This window comes from Protopterus annectens, chromosome 6.part0 (genome assembly GCF_019279795.1).
Source record: "Protopterus annectens isolate FY-2018-M chromosome 6.part0, PAN1.0, whole genome shotgun sequence".
In the NCBI taxonomy this organism is placed as follows: Eukaryota; Metazoa; Chordata; order Ceratodontiformes; family Protopteridae; genus Protopterus; species Protopterus annectens.
In genome coordinates, this window is record NC_056737.1 from 923023678 (window position 1) to 923041618 (window position 17941).

The 17941-nt window shown below is 42.0% G+C and overlaps 1 protein-coding gene across 1 annotated transcript in view; it reads right to left on the reverse strand.

Moving 5' to 3' along the window:
* The window catches only part of GOLGA5 (golgin A5), a 933889-nt gene that overhangs the window by 59547 nt on the left and 856401 nt on the right, over positions 1 to 17941 (reverse strand). Inside the window, exon 12 of the mRNA XM_044074573.1 lies at positions 17849 to 17912. Within this exon, the coding sequence (XP_043930508.1) occupies positions 17849 to 17912 (64 nt within the window). The remainder of the gene's footprint in view (positions 1 to 17848; positions 17913 to 17941) is intronic.

A 17941-nucleotide genomic window follows, 5' to 3' on the forward strand; every position in this document is an offset into this window, starting at 1 on the left:
CCATGAGGGCTTGTAGTTCCGAAACCCTGCGTGCTGAGGTGATAGCCAGAAGGAAGTCTGTTTTTCATGACAAATATTGCAGTTCTGTTGAAGCAGCTGGCTCAAAAGGAGGTAGGGTCAGTTTTTCTAGAATGAAATTGAGGTCCCAAGCAGGTACTGGTTGCTTCCTTGGGGGTTTTATATTCTTAGCCCCTCTGAGGAACTGTCTTAAGAGAGGGTAAGAGAATAAAGGAGGATCAGTGTTGTGTTCTGCAGAAATGGCTGAGGCATGGATTTTGATGGAGGAGAATGAAAGTCCACTGTTTAGCATTTCAGCTAAGTACTGTAATATTTGAGGTAAATTCAGTATTTCAGGATTCTGACCCTTTTTCTGACTCCAGGCACAAAACCGTTTCCATTTTGCGGAGTAGGCTTTTCTAGTAGAAGGCCTTCTGGCCTCCAAAATGACATCCTGCACCTCCTTGGAGCGTAGGGTCTGTTGTGAATTTAAGGAATCCTCCATGCGGCTATATTGAGTGTTTTCAGCTGACTGTGAAGAGTTTTGAAGTTGTGCTGAGTCAGTAGAAGAGGCATTATCGGAAGGATCCATGGTGGGGAATGCGTCAGGCTCCTCAGGAGTGGGTACCAGTGCTGTCTTGGCCAGTCTGGAGCAATGAGAATCATCTTTGGTCTGTCTGCTCTGGCTTTTAATAGAACTCTGGGCAGCAGAGGAAGAGGTGGAAAGGCATAAACTGTCATTGCTGTCCAACTGAAAGAGAGTGCATCCACTTTCCAGGCCTGTGGATGAAAGGTCCTTGAGCAGAATTTTGTCAATTGCTAATTTCTGTGGGTGGCAAAGAGATCTATGTCTGGCCTTCCCCATACTTGAATTATCTTTGTAAAAACTTGAGGATGCAACTTCCATTCGTGTGGATCTGTCGTATTTCTGCTTAGGTTGTCCGCCAGCGTGTTTTCCTTGCCTGGCAGGAACTGTGCTTGAAGTTGGATTTGTAATTCCAGAGCCATGTTCCAAAGAGACATGGCTAGCCTGCACAGGGGGTATGAATGAGTTCCCCCCTGTTTATGTACCACATCACTGTGGTGTTGTCTGTCCTTATCAATAGCTGGCCTGGCTGCAGTAGGTCTTTGAAAGCCATAATAGCATTTATTACTGCTAGCATTTCCTTTTGATTGATGTGTAGGTGCTTTTCTTTTTGGGACCATTTGCCCTGAATGCACCGATCTGTCATGTGCGTCCCCCAGGCGTAGTCCGAGGTGTCTGTTGTGATGACTTGATTTGCTTGAGGCTTGCAGAATGGCAGACCTGTTTCCTTGGCATGCTTGAGCCCACCACAGAAATTCCTTTTGAAGACATGGAATCAGTGGTATAATTGTTTCCAAACTGTGGCTGTGTTGAGACCATAAGTTTTTTAGGTACCATTGAAGTTTCCTCATATGCAGCTTTGCACATGGGATTAGTAGGATGCAAGATGCCATGAATCCCGGAGCCTGCAGGATTTTCCTTGCAGTCAGCCTGGTGAAGGTTGCCAGTTTTCTGAAGTAATGAGTTAGTTGCCCTTGTTTCTCTGGCGTGAGGTAGGCCATCTGGGTGTTTGTATTCAAGCTGGCACCCAGGAAAATTATTGTTTGAGTGGGTATTAGTCTTGATTTCTTTTTGTTGACTGTGTATCCCAGAGAATTCAACAACATTATTACAAACGCCAGGTGTTTCTGAAGTATGTGTTTGCTGTCCGCTTCGATCAGGCAGTCGTCCAAATATGGGTATATCTGTATCCCTTGAAGTCTGCAGAAGGCAATTACTGATGCCAGGCATTTCGTGAACACTCTGGGCGCAGTAGATAAGCCAAAGGGCAATGCAGAGAATTGATAATGGATTGAACCTGCAATAAATCTGAGGTATCTTCTGCAATCTTGTCTGAATGGGACATGCAGGTATGCCTCCTTGAGGTCCAATGTTACCAGCCAAGACTCCTTGCCCAGCATGGGAAGAAGCTGCTGTAATGTGAGCATCTTGAATTTTGGTACGAGTAAATAAGTGTTTAGGATGGATAGGTCCAAAATAGGTCTCCAATCTTTGCCCTTTCTTGGTACCAGGAATAGTCTGGAATAAAAACCTTGACCCTGTTCTTGTGCAGGTACCTCTTGAATAGCTTTCATGTCCATGAGGGCTGAAATTTGTTTTTGTGCCTCTGCCCTTTGATTGTGTGGCAGGTTTGGCATGCCTCTCATTCTTGGAAGGGTGTGAAAGTGGAATCTGCAGCCTCTGTCTATAATGTCCAAGATCCATTTGTCTTTTGTGACAATATGCCAATTTTTCGAAAATAACGCCAGTTTTCCGCCTAAAGGTGCTGCCAATAGAGCCTTGCTTGGCATGCGAAGGGGAAAGTCATTGGTTGTGCTTTCTTAATGGCTGTGAACTATCCTCACCACCTCTTGGTGTAGGTGCTTGCCATTGTCTGCCTCTAAATGATCCTTGAGATTGCCCTCTACCACTCGGGCGCCTGTATCTACCTCTTTGAGGTCTGTCCGTGGCTGGAAAGGACCAATTTTTTGAAGGCCAGTTTCTACTGAAACGTGGAGGTTGTACCTGTAGGAAATCTTTCACTGTTTGCATTGATTTTGCCTTTTCCTCCATTTTCTTTACTACCTCCTCAGCTTTAACACCAAACAATACATCTTTTTGAAGAGGTGCATCTAGTAGTTTAGCTTTGACATGATCTGGTAAGGTTTGCTCTTTGAGCCAAGCATGTCTACGTATGACTGATCCTGTAACAGCAGCTCTACAGGAGGCCTCTAAAGCATCAAAACCACATTGCAAGGTATGTTTACCCACTTGCTCTGCACTATGTAACAAATCCTGCAACTCCTTCAAGTCTGGTTGTTCAGGTTGTGACATTTTACCACTCAACTGAGATAACAAAAACTGTTGATACTTTAACATATGGAACTGAGTGTTTAATGCCCTCATGGTTAAGGTGGCCGAGGTGTATACCTTTTTCCCCCACCTTTCTAAAGCTCTGGAATCTCTCTCTGAAGGTAATGGATTTTTGGCAGTGGAGGCCTTAATTCCCTTGGGACCCTGTGAAATGGTTTCTGGGTCAGCCGCATGGCTTTTGTATAGGAAATGGTGTGAATCAGGAACCCGGTAATACCTGTCAGGCTTGACTGGAGCTGGAAGTAAAGAGTCTGGGTTGAGGTTGGCCTCTGAATACACATCATCTAGTATGTCTAAGACAGGAGGGATAGCCAGAGGCCTGTGCTGAGGGAGCAAGAGGAAATCCCTGAGCCTTTTCTTGGAGTCTGAGTAATCTTGGCCTTCCCAGTGGAAGTGTTCCCTCAAGGTATGCAAGGTTTCCCCAAAAGAGTAGTCCTCAGGGGGGGGAGACAGAGGGAATGGACTCCTCTGCATCAGAATCTTCAAAAGGGGAGTATGAATGTTCCTGGTCTTCAGAATGTTCTGAAGTAATGGAAGCCTGGTCCGAGGAAGGGTATTCTTCCTCCACTCTGGGCCTTTTGTCCGAGGGGGGTTGGGAACCCCTGATAAGAGTAATCAAATCCTCAGCCATTTTGAGCATCTGCTTTTTAGGCATGGGGCCTTGAGAGGGTCCTGTGGAGCTTGTCTTTTAGAATGCATGGCTGCTTTAGATTTAGTGAAAGCCTTGATGGAAAAAGAAGAAGGCGGCCTGAAGACACCTTGAGAGGTGGCAGGCCTGTTTAAACTCTGAGTTTCCCCGCCAAGAGTGGCTTCGGTATCTGTAGTCGGGGTGTGGGCCGAAGAGCCTGCGACCTCGGGCACAGAAGACACTGCTAATTTAGTGTCATCGGTAGTCAAGGGCTGCGTAGGCGCCTCGCTGAGAACCGGAGCACCAGCAGTCGGCTTTAGCGTGGTGTCGGTAGAAGTCGCGGACCTCGTATGTCGGTCCTTATCTTTGCGTCTTTTACTCAAAACTGGGGTCGGATTATCCGACGACATATTGTAATTAAACTTTTTGCCAAAATAATGCTGGGCGAACTCCGCCCGACGCTTACTAGTGCGTCTGTTGAATGTAGCACAAAAACGACAGGCAGAGACGTCGTGGTCTGGGCCTAAGCAAGGAATGCAGAGGGAATGGAAATCCTTATGCGGTATTTGCTTCCCACATGGAATGCAATTATTAACTTTGTCTGACATCGGTCTGAGGCAAGAAAAGTTTCCTCAACGGGGTACTTAGCTTTCAAGAAGACTTTGGTTGAAAAATATTCGTAATCTCAGGAGCTGGCCGACCGGCACTTGCGAACTGCTTCTGCTTCGGGCACCGCGCGGCAAGAAAGACTGAAGAAAATGGCATCGGCTGGTTCTTTTATACCCCTGCCGCACTGACATCAGGGAAGAAGCGACGACATCCGACGCCGGACCTAGACTTTGGAATTCGGCCGACCGAGGACCCGCCTGACGGCAGGAAAACCCCATGTGTTATGACTGCAGCTGTATGCACGATGAACATCTAATATCTAAATTCAGCTGAAAATATGCATAACCTAAAAAATAAGAGTATCTTCTTTTTTCCTTCCAAAAAAAAAATTATACTTTTAAAGCATGAATTCAATACAATAACACAACAATTAAAGACAACTGTTTACAAAAGTATATACACCAAGTCTGAAGACTGATATTAACCAGTTAATTGATATTTTTCTAAACTATTTGGTTTTATTCAATAATTACAGCTTTTCTGATGTGTAGGACAGTATCATTGCTTTCAAAACTTAAGAAGAAGACATTAACAAGGATAAAAATGAAATAAATAAAATTCAGAACTTTGTGAAACAAAATGTTAACAGCTAAACAAATATGAATATATTACTTAAATCTGCAGATATAACAGAAAAAGATGGGTCCCTATTAAATAAGTGAAAATGTTGAACGGCCAAATAAACGAAAAGGCCGTTCCTCGATATCACTATTGTAAGATTGCAGTACAGTGAAGGCTGAAAATTTTTCCCTTTCTTCACTGTAGTGCAATCTCGGAGTTGGTATAGATAATTAGCGGGGGTGTGGAGGGCGCAGCCCCTTCATTTCGAAGAACGGCCTTTTCATTTATTTGGCCGTTCGACATTTCCATTTTTCGTTTATTTAATAGGGAAGCAAAAACAAATTAAAAAGACTAAAGCACCAGGAATGGATGCATTTGCTCCAGAATTATATAGCTTCCCAAATAAAATTACTCAAATCTTGTTTTTTTAAGTGTACACAAAAAAACCTCCTTCATGGAAATACACAATAATAATTTCTGTTCTAAGGCAAGATAAAAACCCTATTTTTATGTTCATTATATAGACCTGTATCATTATCAAATGTAGATTATAAAACATTTATGTTAGTTAACAGAGAAATAACTTTTACACTAACTTTAATAGATTAAAACAATTCATGATGTAAAGAAAACAGCCAAAGAAAAGAAAATGTAGCATTAAAATATTAACATTTAGTCGATTATGCAGTCAATAAAAAATAGCAATGATAAACCAGATAATGGGAATTCTACTAAGCATATTACAGCACTTTGGGTTTTCAGATTTTTACATAAAATTTTTAAAAAGCTTTGATTCTAAAGGATGTATTAAAATTGGAACCTATATATCCAGAGCAGTAAATTGTTTAAAAAGGAACTAAACATGTTTGCCAACTATATTCATCATTACTTTCACTTGCCACTGAACCATTAGGAAACAAAGTTAAGACAAAATAAAAATATTAGTGGTTTTAATGGCTGGAAGAAGGACAGACTGTGGGACTGAATCTGTTTCATGGTCAAGCCAAAAGTTTTACCTCTTTCCTGGGGAAAACAAGCAGCAAATGCAGGTAAAACTAGCAGTCCACAAAAGTTACTTTTTTAACAAAAACAGTAAAACACACTTTCAAATACTATGGCAGCACCACAACAGAAAATTAAACAATTTCTCAAGAGAAAATATGTTATAAGCTTGTTTACAGTACTTTTAATTTAAACTGACAGAAAAAAGAGTGATCCATTTAAAAGTGCGTTACAACACAGTCCAGAGGCAGTTCAATAAAACACAACACTCCTAGCTTTAAAATAACTTTCCTGAATAGGAAAGAAATAAAACATAAGTAAATGTAGGAAAATTGAAGTTTGCTCCCCAAAGGAAACTTATCTGCTCAGCAACGCAAAGCACAAGCCGACCGTTGATCCTCAAAAGCCTCAGAGGAGCACACTCTTCAGCGGTAGTAAAGCTCGGAAGGGCTTTGCACCCAAACCTGTCTATTAGCTCATTTCTTAGCTGCTTGAAAGTCTGGGTGCATGAAAGATGTCCTGAAGCTTTGGAAGCTCACTGGCTCTTATATTCTTGACAGGAATAGGACAGAACCCATATAAGCTAAGGCTACTGCAGCAATGATCGATATGAAGAATATCCCAGTTTATGAGTTAAACAGATATGAATGCTCACTGGCAAAGTGCTACAGCTATAAACCTTTTTCTACCTGTCCAATAACCTTCACTCCCTATTAAAGGGAGGGAATCTGAAGGAATGGAAGATACACTGGGAGCCTAAGAAGCTGCAGGAACTACTGAAGCAGCAGGATCTTGTTTCAAAATTAAAATGGAAAAAAGTGTTTCCTTAAGAGATGTGAGCAAATGCACTGATCTATGGGCTGATGGCTATGAATCAGAATGTTCAGAATGTCTGTTCCATAAATCTTGGTTATCTTCTTAGGTAAATAAATCTGAAACACGCCAGCTGCAAATTTCTCCAATAGTATCACTGACATTAGTATTGTAAGGTGACAGCCTGAAGACTCCAATGACAACTCATTGAGTGAGATCTAAAATAAAATAAGAACAGGAGATGTGTTGAACTTTAAACTACACTCACCTTCAAAAAGAGCTGGGCTTTGTGTCCTTTTATGTAAGGAAACTCTCCACTTCAAAACAGAAGGGCATGTATCCTTTTCTGACTGGGATACACTTGTTGCATCTAAGCCGGTATCATGGTAAGGGAATAAATTCATTAGACACAGTTGACCTTAGTTAAATAAATGTATAAATACATGGAAATAGAAACACATATATACACAGACTTTCTAAAAGTTAAGCAAAAGCAGAAGTTGAGAGATAGGATGAGGCAAATAGTTATGAGTTCTTACTGACAAAGTACTACAGGTATAAAACCTCTTCTGATACTTAACCAACAAACATCCCATCCTAGTAAAAGGAAAAGTACCTGTAAGAATGAAAACACAGTGGACCCTAAGAAGCTGAAGGAACTGCAAAAGTAGCAGGAAATAGTTTAAAACTAAAATGGAGATGAGGGCTATATCTTCATCAAATGTATAAACAAATCTACTAATTTATGGCTGTTGGCTACAATATTTAGAACTTTTTATTAGGAAAAGAAATCTGAAACAGGCCAGTTGCAATTTTTGCCAACAGTATTAACAGTATCATTGAAGTTAATATCTTTAGGGAATAGCTTGAAGACTGAGGATGATTTGTGATCGAAAATAATAAATTGACAGGAGATGTGCTGAACTTTAAAGCAACATTCACCCGAGTAAGACGACAAAAAAATGAGTTTGTGCCTTTTTCTGATTGGGATTCATGGGTTTGCTCTATGTGGTTATCATGGCAAAGTTAGCCCTTTACATTTAAATGAACCCTATTTTAACTGAAGACCAGACAGTCTAAAATGCAAGACTAAAAATGTTTTCCTTTACCCCAGGATTGGTCAGTTTTGGAGTTAGTATACTTAAGAGATAACGGGAGATGGGCTCAAGACCTGCAGAATGGCGTACTGATGGTTGGCAAGTGCAGACAGAGAAAATGCATAGAAAAAAAAATAAAAACTTTATTAATTAATAAAATAAGTTTAAAAAATTAATGTTGACTTTGACAATAATTGGTACCCCCATCCCCACAAGTCTTAAGCCCATCTGCTCTCTCCTCCTTACAATGGCTTCTCAGATACCAACGGGGTACCATCACCTACAATGTCCTATGTAATTTCTAACTTAATAAAAAATGCCAAAGCTTTTAACTATTTTAGGAAGCCTGCTCGAAATTTCCATAGAGCTCATAGTCACTGCTGTGATACACACACAAACAAAAAAAGACATCTGATGAAGAAGTCTTAAGGGCCATCTACCCCCAATCAAATTTTTTGTTTAAGTCATGTAACAAGTTGAATGAAACACATGGAAAATTACTTTTTGTTAAATAGTAAGAAAATTACACAAAGTGAATAGGAAGAGAAAGTAGAGTTGTGTACACTTACCATAAATGTAGATGTTCGAGTGTATTCACTGTCATCACATTTGAGTTATCCCTGCCAGGGTAGCCCTCGGCCGGCTCGAATACCAGAGTTTTAGTATTTCTGCGTCGGCTGCTGTCGCTTCAGAACTGACGTCAGGTCATCAGTAGTATAAAGTAAGATGGCCAACGCCATTACATCAGTTTTTCTTGCTCTGTCAGGAGCCCCAAAGTGGGAGCCAGGATATGGTGGAAGAACACCACCAGTACAAAGTAAATACCAAAAAGTTCCATGTAAGGAGAGAGAGAGAAGAAAAGGGGGATGGAGGGAAGGAAACCAGGACTGCAACAGTGAATACACTCAAACATCTACATTTACGGTAAGTGTACACAACTGTACTATGTTCTTCATGTTTCACTGTTGCAGTCATCATATTTGGGTTGATTCCCAAAGCTGAGGAAAAGGGTGGAGGCAGTCAAGGAGACTAGGGGCTGGCTAGGATGCCCAGCAAGACTGCAGTGGCAAAGCCTGCCCTGGATTTGGAGAAGACAGACAGGTGGTAATGCTTGGTGAAGGTGTGAACAGATGTCCATGTGGCAGCCTCCAGAATGTCCCTGGTGGGGACTCCTCTGAGGAAAGCTGCAGAGGTGGAGGCTGCTCTAGTAGAGTGAGTCCAGATCCCCTTAGGGGAGGTTTCCCGTGTTGCTTGTAGCAGAAATGGATGCAGTGTGCTATCCATTTGGAAAAGGTTTGTTTGGATATGGATTTGCCTTCTGCCCCTGCAGCAAAACTGACTAGCAATTGATCAGTCTTTCTGAATGATTAAGTCCTGTCTAGATAGAATCTGAGCTATCTGTGCACATCTAGAGAGTGCAGGATCCTTTCCCCCTGTTTTGTGGGTTATTGAAAAAGGTGGGCAAATGAATGGATTGGTTGAGAGCCACACTGGACACCACTTTGGGCATGAAGGATGGGTTAGTCCTGAGGGACACCCTGTCAGCATGCAAGATAATGAAAGGCTCTACAGCCATGAGTGCTTGTAGGTCGGATACTCTTCCGGCTGAAGTGATGGCCAGAAGCAAGGCTGTCTTCCAGGAGAGAAACTTTAACTCTGCTGAAGATGCTGGTTCAAGGGGGGGGGGGGGGGGGCAGAGTGAGCTTTTCCAACACAAAGTTTAGGTCCCAAGCTGTGGTAGGTGCTTTTCTGGGTGGCCTCAAGTTGCTAGCCCCTCTTAGGAACTGTCTGATCAGAGGGTGTGAGAAAAGTGGGTGCTCAGTGTTGAAATGAGCAGAGACAGCAGAGACATGAGTTTTAATAGAGGAAAAGGAGAGACCACTGTGCAGCAGGTCAGCTAGGTAACCCAGGATGAGAGGTAGGGAGGGCTGTGCCATTTCGGCTCCCTTAGCCTGAATCCAGGTGCAGAAACTTTTCCATTTGTCAGCATAAGACTTTCTAGTGCTAGGGCGTCTAGTCTCACGTATAACATCTAGAACCTGCTTACTGAGATTGGCAGATTGATCAGTGGTCAGGGAATAGGCCAGGCTGAGGGTCTGCAATTGGGGATGCATGAATTCTCCTTCCCTCTGGGTAAGGACGGCTGGGGCCTGAGGGAGATGCCATGGTGGCAGTGGGGACAAGCTGCGCAGCAGTGGGTACCTGGAGCAATCACAATTGTCCTTGATTTTTACTCCCTTATTTTCAGCAGTACCCTGGCAATGAGAGGTAGTGGGGGAAATGCATAGACCGAGAGGGTGACCCAGTGGAAGGATAAGACATCCACTTTCCAGGCCCTGCAGTGAGGCTTCCTGGTGAGAACTTGCTGAGCTGATGGTTGAAGTGGAAAGCAAAGTGGTCGACCTTCAGGGTGCCCCATTGAGTTATTACGGTGAAGGTTCTTTGGTCTAGCTGCCACTCGTGTGGGTCCAGAAGATTTCTACTTAAGTTGTCTGCCAGGGAATTTAGAGAGCCTGGAAGGAATTGTGCTAAAAGGTGTAGTTGCATGGCTGAGTGCTAAAGGGTCATGGCCAGCCTGCATATAGAGTAGGAGTGAGTCCCTTCCTGCTTGTTGATATACCACATTACAGTGGTGTTGTCTGTTTTGATCAGGAGAGCCCCTGGGGAGAGAAGGGGCCTGAAAGCTGTCAATGCGTGCTGGACAGCTAACATCTCTTTTCGGTTGATGTGCAGATGAATTTGCTGTGGGCTCCATTGGCCCTGTATGCACCTGCCGTCCAGGTGTGCACTACAGGCATAGTCTGATGCGTCTGTGGTGAGAGTATGGGTGGCAGGGAGTGGTGAGAAAGGTAGTCCCTTGTTGTGGGAGCATGCAGCTGCCCACCAAAGAAAATCGTTCCTTAGGCAAGGTATCACTGGTATCAGAGTTTCCAGGTCCAGAGAGTGTTAACACTAAAGGCTTTTTAGGTACCATTGAAGTGGAGGAACTCTGCATTCCCTGTGGCTGATGTCTGGGAGGGTCTTGAATCCCCAGGGTCTGGGCTGACCTGACCTAGAGGGGGCAGGAAAGGACCAGTGCTTGGAGGGGCAATGCCTACTGAACCTGGGTGGCTGGACCTGTAGGAAATCCTTAACTGTCTGCATAGATTTAGCATTTTCTTCCATCTTTGTTAAGACCTCTTCTGCCTAGGTGCCAAATAAGTTGTCTTTGTGCAAGGGTGCATCCAATAATTTAGATTTGACATGGTCTGGCAAGGGTAGTTCCCTAAGCCAAGCATACCTTCTAAGGACAGAACCGGTGACTGCTGCCCTGCAAGAAGCTTCTAGAGCACCAAAACCAGAGTGTAAGGTGTGCTTAGTTACTTGACTTGCAGAAAGCATCAACTCTTGTAACTATTTTCTGCACAAGCAGGAAAGGATGGTATATTTTGTTTGAGAAGTTCCATAGTATGTTGCTGAAATTTTAGCATATGGAACTGACAATTTAGTGCTCTGATAGCAAGAGTAGCAGAGATGTATACTTTTTTACCCCATCTGTCTAGTGCTCGGGATTCTTGGCAGAAGTTGCTTTAATTCCTTTAGGCCCTTGAGAAATAACCTTAGGGTCAGTAGGATTTTTTAAAAGAAATTTGTGTGAGTCAGGGACTCTGTAATACCAGTCAGGTTTTCTGGGAGCAGGAGGGAGGGTGTCAGGAGTCGAACTAGATTCCATGAAAACATCATCCACAATATCCAGAACAGGGGGAATGGACAGGGTCTGTGCTGTGGAAGGTCTAAGAATTCTCTAAGTCTCTTTTTAGACTGAGGGTAATCCTGACATTCCCATTGGAAATGCTCCCTTAAAGTATGAAGGGTTTTGCCTAAAGGAAAAGTCCTCAAGTGGACAGGCTGAAGGAATGGATCCCTCTGCATCAGAATCCTCATAAGAGAGAGAGGGGTTGCATGTCTTCATATTCAGATACATCAGGGTCATCAGACTCCTGTTCAGATAAAACTACTGGGGACAGATCTCTTTTTCTTTTGGAATGGGTAGCTTAGCTTCCCCCTGATCAGCATTATAAGGTCTTCTGCCATTTTAAGCATTTGAGACTGTGGCAAGGAAGCAGGTGTCTAAGGCTGGGTGGTCGGTTTCTTGGGCGTGGTTCGTACCCTGGGCCTTAGAAACTCGGCAGTTTTCGAAAGAACGGTAGACGTGAAAGTAGTCAGTCTGTGTCAAGAATCAGTAGTGTGATGTACTTCCTTGGAAGCCAGTGCCTGCTCAGTGGCTCCGGACCCATCCTATGTAGAGACAGATGCAGGATCCTTAGTCGAAGAAGAGTTTTGCAGCATACCAGACTTCGAAAGGGTCTAGGTAGTGGCCTGTGAATCCACAGAAGTGGGCGTTAGGGGCTGCGAAAGCGCCTCACTGAAGACCGGAGAACTGACGACTACTTTAACGGAAGCGTTATCGGTAGGTTTGGACCTGTGAGGTCTGTCTCTGTCTTTATCCTTATGTTTTTTCAGAAGATCTGCTGTCAGGATGGCTTACCGAAGCCATATCGGAATTAGAGGACTGTGAGCGAAAATATCTAGCTACAATAAGGGCCCGATGACGTATAGTTCTGGCGTTGAACAAAGCACAAAAGCTACAGCAAGGGACGTCATGGTCTGGGCCTAAGCAAGTGACACAGTAAGAATGAAAGTCTCACTGTGGCATTTGCTTTCCAAATTGTTAACTTTTTCGAACATCGGTTAGAGCACGAAAAAAGGATCCCCAACAGGGTACTTTGCTTTAGAAGACTTCAGCTTCAATTTGGAAGACAAAACTCAGGTAGAGGCCGACCAGCACTCGTGCGAACTGCTTCTGGCTCCTCAGCAAGAAAGACTGATGTAATGGCTTTGGCCGCCTTACTTTATACTACCGACGACCTGACGTCAGTCCTGAAGTGACAGCAGCTGACACAGAAATACTAAGCCTCTGGTATTCGGGCCGCCCGAGGGCTACCCTGGCAGGGATAACCCAAATGTGATGACTGCAACAGTGAAACAAGAAGAACATCCGAGCAGTTACATTTTTCAACAGCTGACAAAGCTGTTGAACACAGATGGCACAGGAAAGGTGGGACTGTAAGCCAAAGGTAACAATTTACCTCCAAATCAGATATAATGAAGACTCCTGCCATATTATGTGACCACCTAGCAAGAACTAAACTAGCACTGGTTCTTTGCATGGAAGATACCAGTACTTCCCCAAATTGTTCAAAAAAAGACACAAGATATAAGATGGGTAATCTTTTTTTTTTCAGTTGCAAACATATATTACAAACCATGTTGACACAATTGTAGTTGCAAACATTATACATCACTTATAACCTACCCAGTCATTGTCAATCAAACACTGCATAGTTCATTCAAATCCTACCTTCTTGAAATCCCCGTTCCTATTCTGCATGTATTGTCCTCCCAGTTCCCATTTTTTTTCTATGTAATTTGCTCCTACCCTTTTCTAAAGATCCCAATTCCAGTTGCTTTACCTCTGTTACTATATAAGCTGGTCTAGTTGGTTGGTTTTGGTTGGTTTAGACTTTGATTTCCATTTTCTAGTAATTGTTTTTTTGACAGCCACCACAATTAGACTCAGCAAGGCCTTACTATGTCTAGGCAATTCTGATTCTGTATCATAGCTCAAAAAAATAATTTCCTTAGTTACACCAATTTGCGCACTCAGTATCTCTGACAGAGCAGTCTGAAGGGAATCTTTAACGTCTTGACAACTCCTTACACTCCCAGAAAATATGCTCACAGTTTACCTCTTTCTTCCCCATTATACCTCCAATATTTGTGGCCAACCTGAGGAAAAATTCTTTGGAGTCTACTTAGGGTACAGAAATACATAAGTAAACATTTCCAAGAAAATATCCTAAATCTTTCAGACTTTGTTGCACATTTGGGAGACATACATATATCCTTCCACTGTATACGAGGGGTTATCTTAAGCATTACAATTTACTATTTTAGAGCTCCTGACCATAACTGGACTTCTGAAATGTCAGGTTACATCATAAAGGGCTCAGGTCTGGTGTGTGCTGGAGATTGTTTGCATTTCCCTGCAGATATACTATGTACGTACCTGGTACACTTGTTCTTTCAACAGGGGGCAGTGTAATCTGTGAACACTGCTGAATTGTTTCTAAAGTAACTTCACTTGACAATGCATGCAATGTGCATAGTCAAAAGTGTACCAAAATGAGCAAGTACTACAGGAATTTCCCAAGTGTGCCATACAGCTACATATTTACTTTGACAAATCAAACAACCAAATATAATGGTTCTAATTTATCAAATGGTCTAATCTTCTTAATGTTTATGTGCACTGACCTTCACCAGCGTTTTCTAGACCCAAACAAAATGTGAAAAGAGCTGAAGACAAAACCACATTGCATGTTTTATGGAAGTAAACAATACAAAAATGTAGCCTACAGACAAAATATTAAATAATAAAAATTTAAAAGGACTTCGTCAGACTCTATTCTAACCTATACTGGTGAGTATGGAAACTGTTAGATAGGATCTGACTCTATTCTAACCTATACTGGTGAGTATGGAAACTGTTAGATAGGATCTGACAAAGTCCTTGTAATTTTTTATGGACGAAAGTGCTAAACTTAATATTAAATTTCTTTCACCTATTTCTGTGTTAAGAGTCCTTCTGAATGGGTACTAAGACCGTATTTGTTGGATTCTTTATGTTTTACGAAGTCTCTCAGTTTCACTTTAGGTCCTTGTGCAACTTTGAAACGTCTTTAAGGATAATGTCTCTATAAAAAGAGGAAGGTGGGGAACTGTGGGACCGTGTGTTATGGAAAGGGGCATTTTTATCCCTCAGTTGGGACTAGAGAAGATTTTGGAACCCAAATACAAGTCTGTTTTTAATGCAACATGGCTGCTACTTCCAGTGCTAAAAACCATTGTTTAGAAGCAAACCTGACCTGTAAGTCACACTAAATGTTCTATGAGCTTCTCTATTCAACAAGGGCTTTGATATCTGTATCAATTCTGCCAAATAAGTGGATAGGATATTATAGTCAAGCAGCTGGGACAATTTGATTCAAGGGGCAGAAGTTCTTGTCTGCTGTCAAATTCTGTTTTTACAAATGAAGTCACATTTAGTCTACTCCTGTTTGGTCTGGTTCCCTGATCACTCACTGCAACTCATCCAGTGCAATGAGCTTGGGTATATACATGCGCTGCATCAAGACAGCATCTCTGATGCTATGGCTGTCTGCTGAAGTCTGAGTGTATATCTCTGTGGGGTGGTACATTTCTACAATGTTTAGCATACGATTCTACAGTCTAGAGCCAGACAGTAGTGTTAAAATAATTTTCATTGTCCCCTCTAGGTAATAACATTTATCTGGTAGACAAAATGGACTGTATAAGATTTTCAAAGTAAATCTGGAGACTTGCAAAAAGATTTGATTTTTTAAATGGTAGACATGTATTACGTAGTCACTAAGTAATTTAGCCCTTGGGTGAAACTAGTTCGTAGTTTTGCTATTGCCTTTTGTGGAATAAAGTTCTTGTTAAACCATCTCTCTCACACACACACAACACAACACACACACACAACACACACACACAACACACACACACACACACACACACACAACACAACACACACACACAACACAACACACACACACAACACAACACACACACAACACAACACACACACAACACAACACACACACAACACAACACACACACAACACAACACACACACAACACACACAACACACAACACACACAGCATGTTGGCTCAATGAAAAGATCTCTATCTCTCAGCTAAGGGCATCTGGGACTCAATTCTGACCTCCAATCACTACATCAGATTTTGCAAGCCCTTATGTCCTGCCTCTGTCTGTGTGGGCTTTTCCCAACGTACTTCAGTTTTCTCCCATCTCCAAAAAATTTATAGTCGACTTGCTGTAATAAACTGTCTATACAGAACATACAGATAAATACATACACAGATGCATGATATAAAACCACAGGCTAGTCCAAGGTGAACTTCTTTTACCTTAAGGTTTCACCAAAGGAGAGATCACTAGGTAGAGAGGGCTGCAGGTATTGGAGGTCTTATTATCTTTATTGGTCTAAGATACAACTATCTCATAGTCCTCTGTCTCCTTCAAAGGAGAACCTTCAGCTCTGGATTAGGCACATTCATTTTCAGATATGTCTTCTGTTGACTGTGCCAACGCAAGCTGGTAGATGTCAGGCAAAACAATCCAGGTATGCATCTGCCATTGCCAGCAAATGGTTCTAAAAGTCCTCATCTAAGCTCAGTGTTAGCATCAAGCCATACTCCCGAGGGCATGTTCCGAACCCATGACAACAGGCCTTTCCAGTCTTAAAAAAAAAAAAAAAAGACTTAAGTCCAAGGCCTAGCCTGCAGACACTAGTGAAGGAGGCTCCTTCTCAATGTATGCCACTGATTTCTACTTAAGGGTATAGGGAAGGCCTTGAGGATAATTCCCCTAACCTGAGAGCTACTACATTCAGAAGACTCAAGAGACTGCACCCTGGAGGTGGGTGGATGAAAGGGTATAATGTGAGCTCATCCAGGGGCACACAGTGTCTACATCCTGGGACACGCATCTCAAACGGACTGTGTGGAACAATGGCTTAGAATACAAGTCCTTACTAGCCAAAGATACAAGATAAGATGGAATACTAGCCCTTACTAGTCAAGATTACCATACACAGGGATTCTAAGGCGATCTTGGATACAAAGTGACCACCATTATACTATGATTAATGTCTGCTCTACAACTCTTTACACTTTTAACAATGCTCCAGAAAACGTCTGAAGGTGCACAGGGGACCAGTCTGTCAATTTCCATACTACTACCAAGTGCCACCAATCTCAGAATAGCAAAGAAGGCTAGGAGCATTTTTCTCTTGCATATTTTGATGGCTCTGTTGGACTGCTGCCATTTACACTACAGCCTTAGATCCTGCTCCTCCTCCAAGAAGGGACAGTATGGATATTTGCTAGTAACATGGTTGCTAAATGAACACAGATGAAGTTTCAAGCAAGTGCTACAAGGTATTACAAATCTGAAAAAAATACAGGTGGACAAAACCAGATTTAGCAAACAAATAAATGTACATATAAAACAACAGTAAGCAAAGCCAGTTCTGTACAGAGTAGAAAGACACTGCAGAATATGTGGCAGTAAAGTAGAAGGTGACTCTACTGCTTTATTTTCTCACCAATGACAAATGTTCAATTTATAAATGTATGACTATATGATAACAGGTAATTTAGCTTCTTAAAAATATATAAAACATGTAATAACCCCTAACCCTGTGCAGTAAGCCTCAGGTGGCTGTATCACTGTCAATGATTTACTGGTGAAGAATTCCATGACTCAAGTGCAAACTCAGGAAGAATGACACTGAATGTGCAAAAATGGGGATTTACCAGACACTAAGTCTAAGATTACAGTCTTGGAGTATTTCCTTTAGCATGTGAAATGGAAATCTTGGTGTTAGTGTATACTAAGTAGCAGGGGAGTGGGAGTGCAGGAGGTAGTTTGCCTCGATGAAAAAGCAACTTTACAGAAGGATGACTGTCGACATTCAATGTTCTCCTTTAGTTTCACTCTACCCCAAAAGAAAAACAAGACTCAGGACTATAGTTTAACCTCAGTTTACAGCTGGATCTTTTGAGTGACGTTTTACTTTTAAAAATCCTTAGAATCCACAAACCAAATCTAAAAGATTACTGTAAAATAACTGTTAAATCTGTCAGGAGGACCTGAAGAAAAAGTTTTAAAACAATCCGGATATTTCAAGCAGGCCTGCTTTCTTCAAATTTATGCATTGGTGGTTTTAAGAAATTTTACACACTGGTGGAACCAATTTGAGGGAAATAACATAGCATATAGTATATAAATTGGTAGGGAATAAGCTTAGAATTCTGAAGGGGACATGATCATTACACAACTGACAACACTGCTTTGGACAAAATAAGCTAGGATGGCATAATAACAAGCTTTATATTGCTTTGAGGGAAATACTGGCATCAGCAGTACCACACATAACAATGTAGTTATTGTGGACTAAAACAGTTTAACAAATACCAAGAAAACTTACCATATAAATAATTACAAATACCCTTACTATGGGGTATCGCCTTAGAAAGATTCCTAGTCGAATGCTGAAAAAAAACAGAACACCAATATTTTA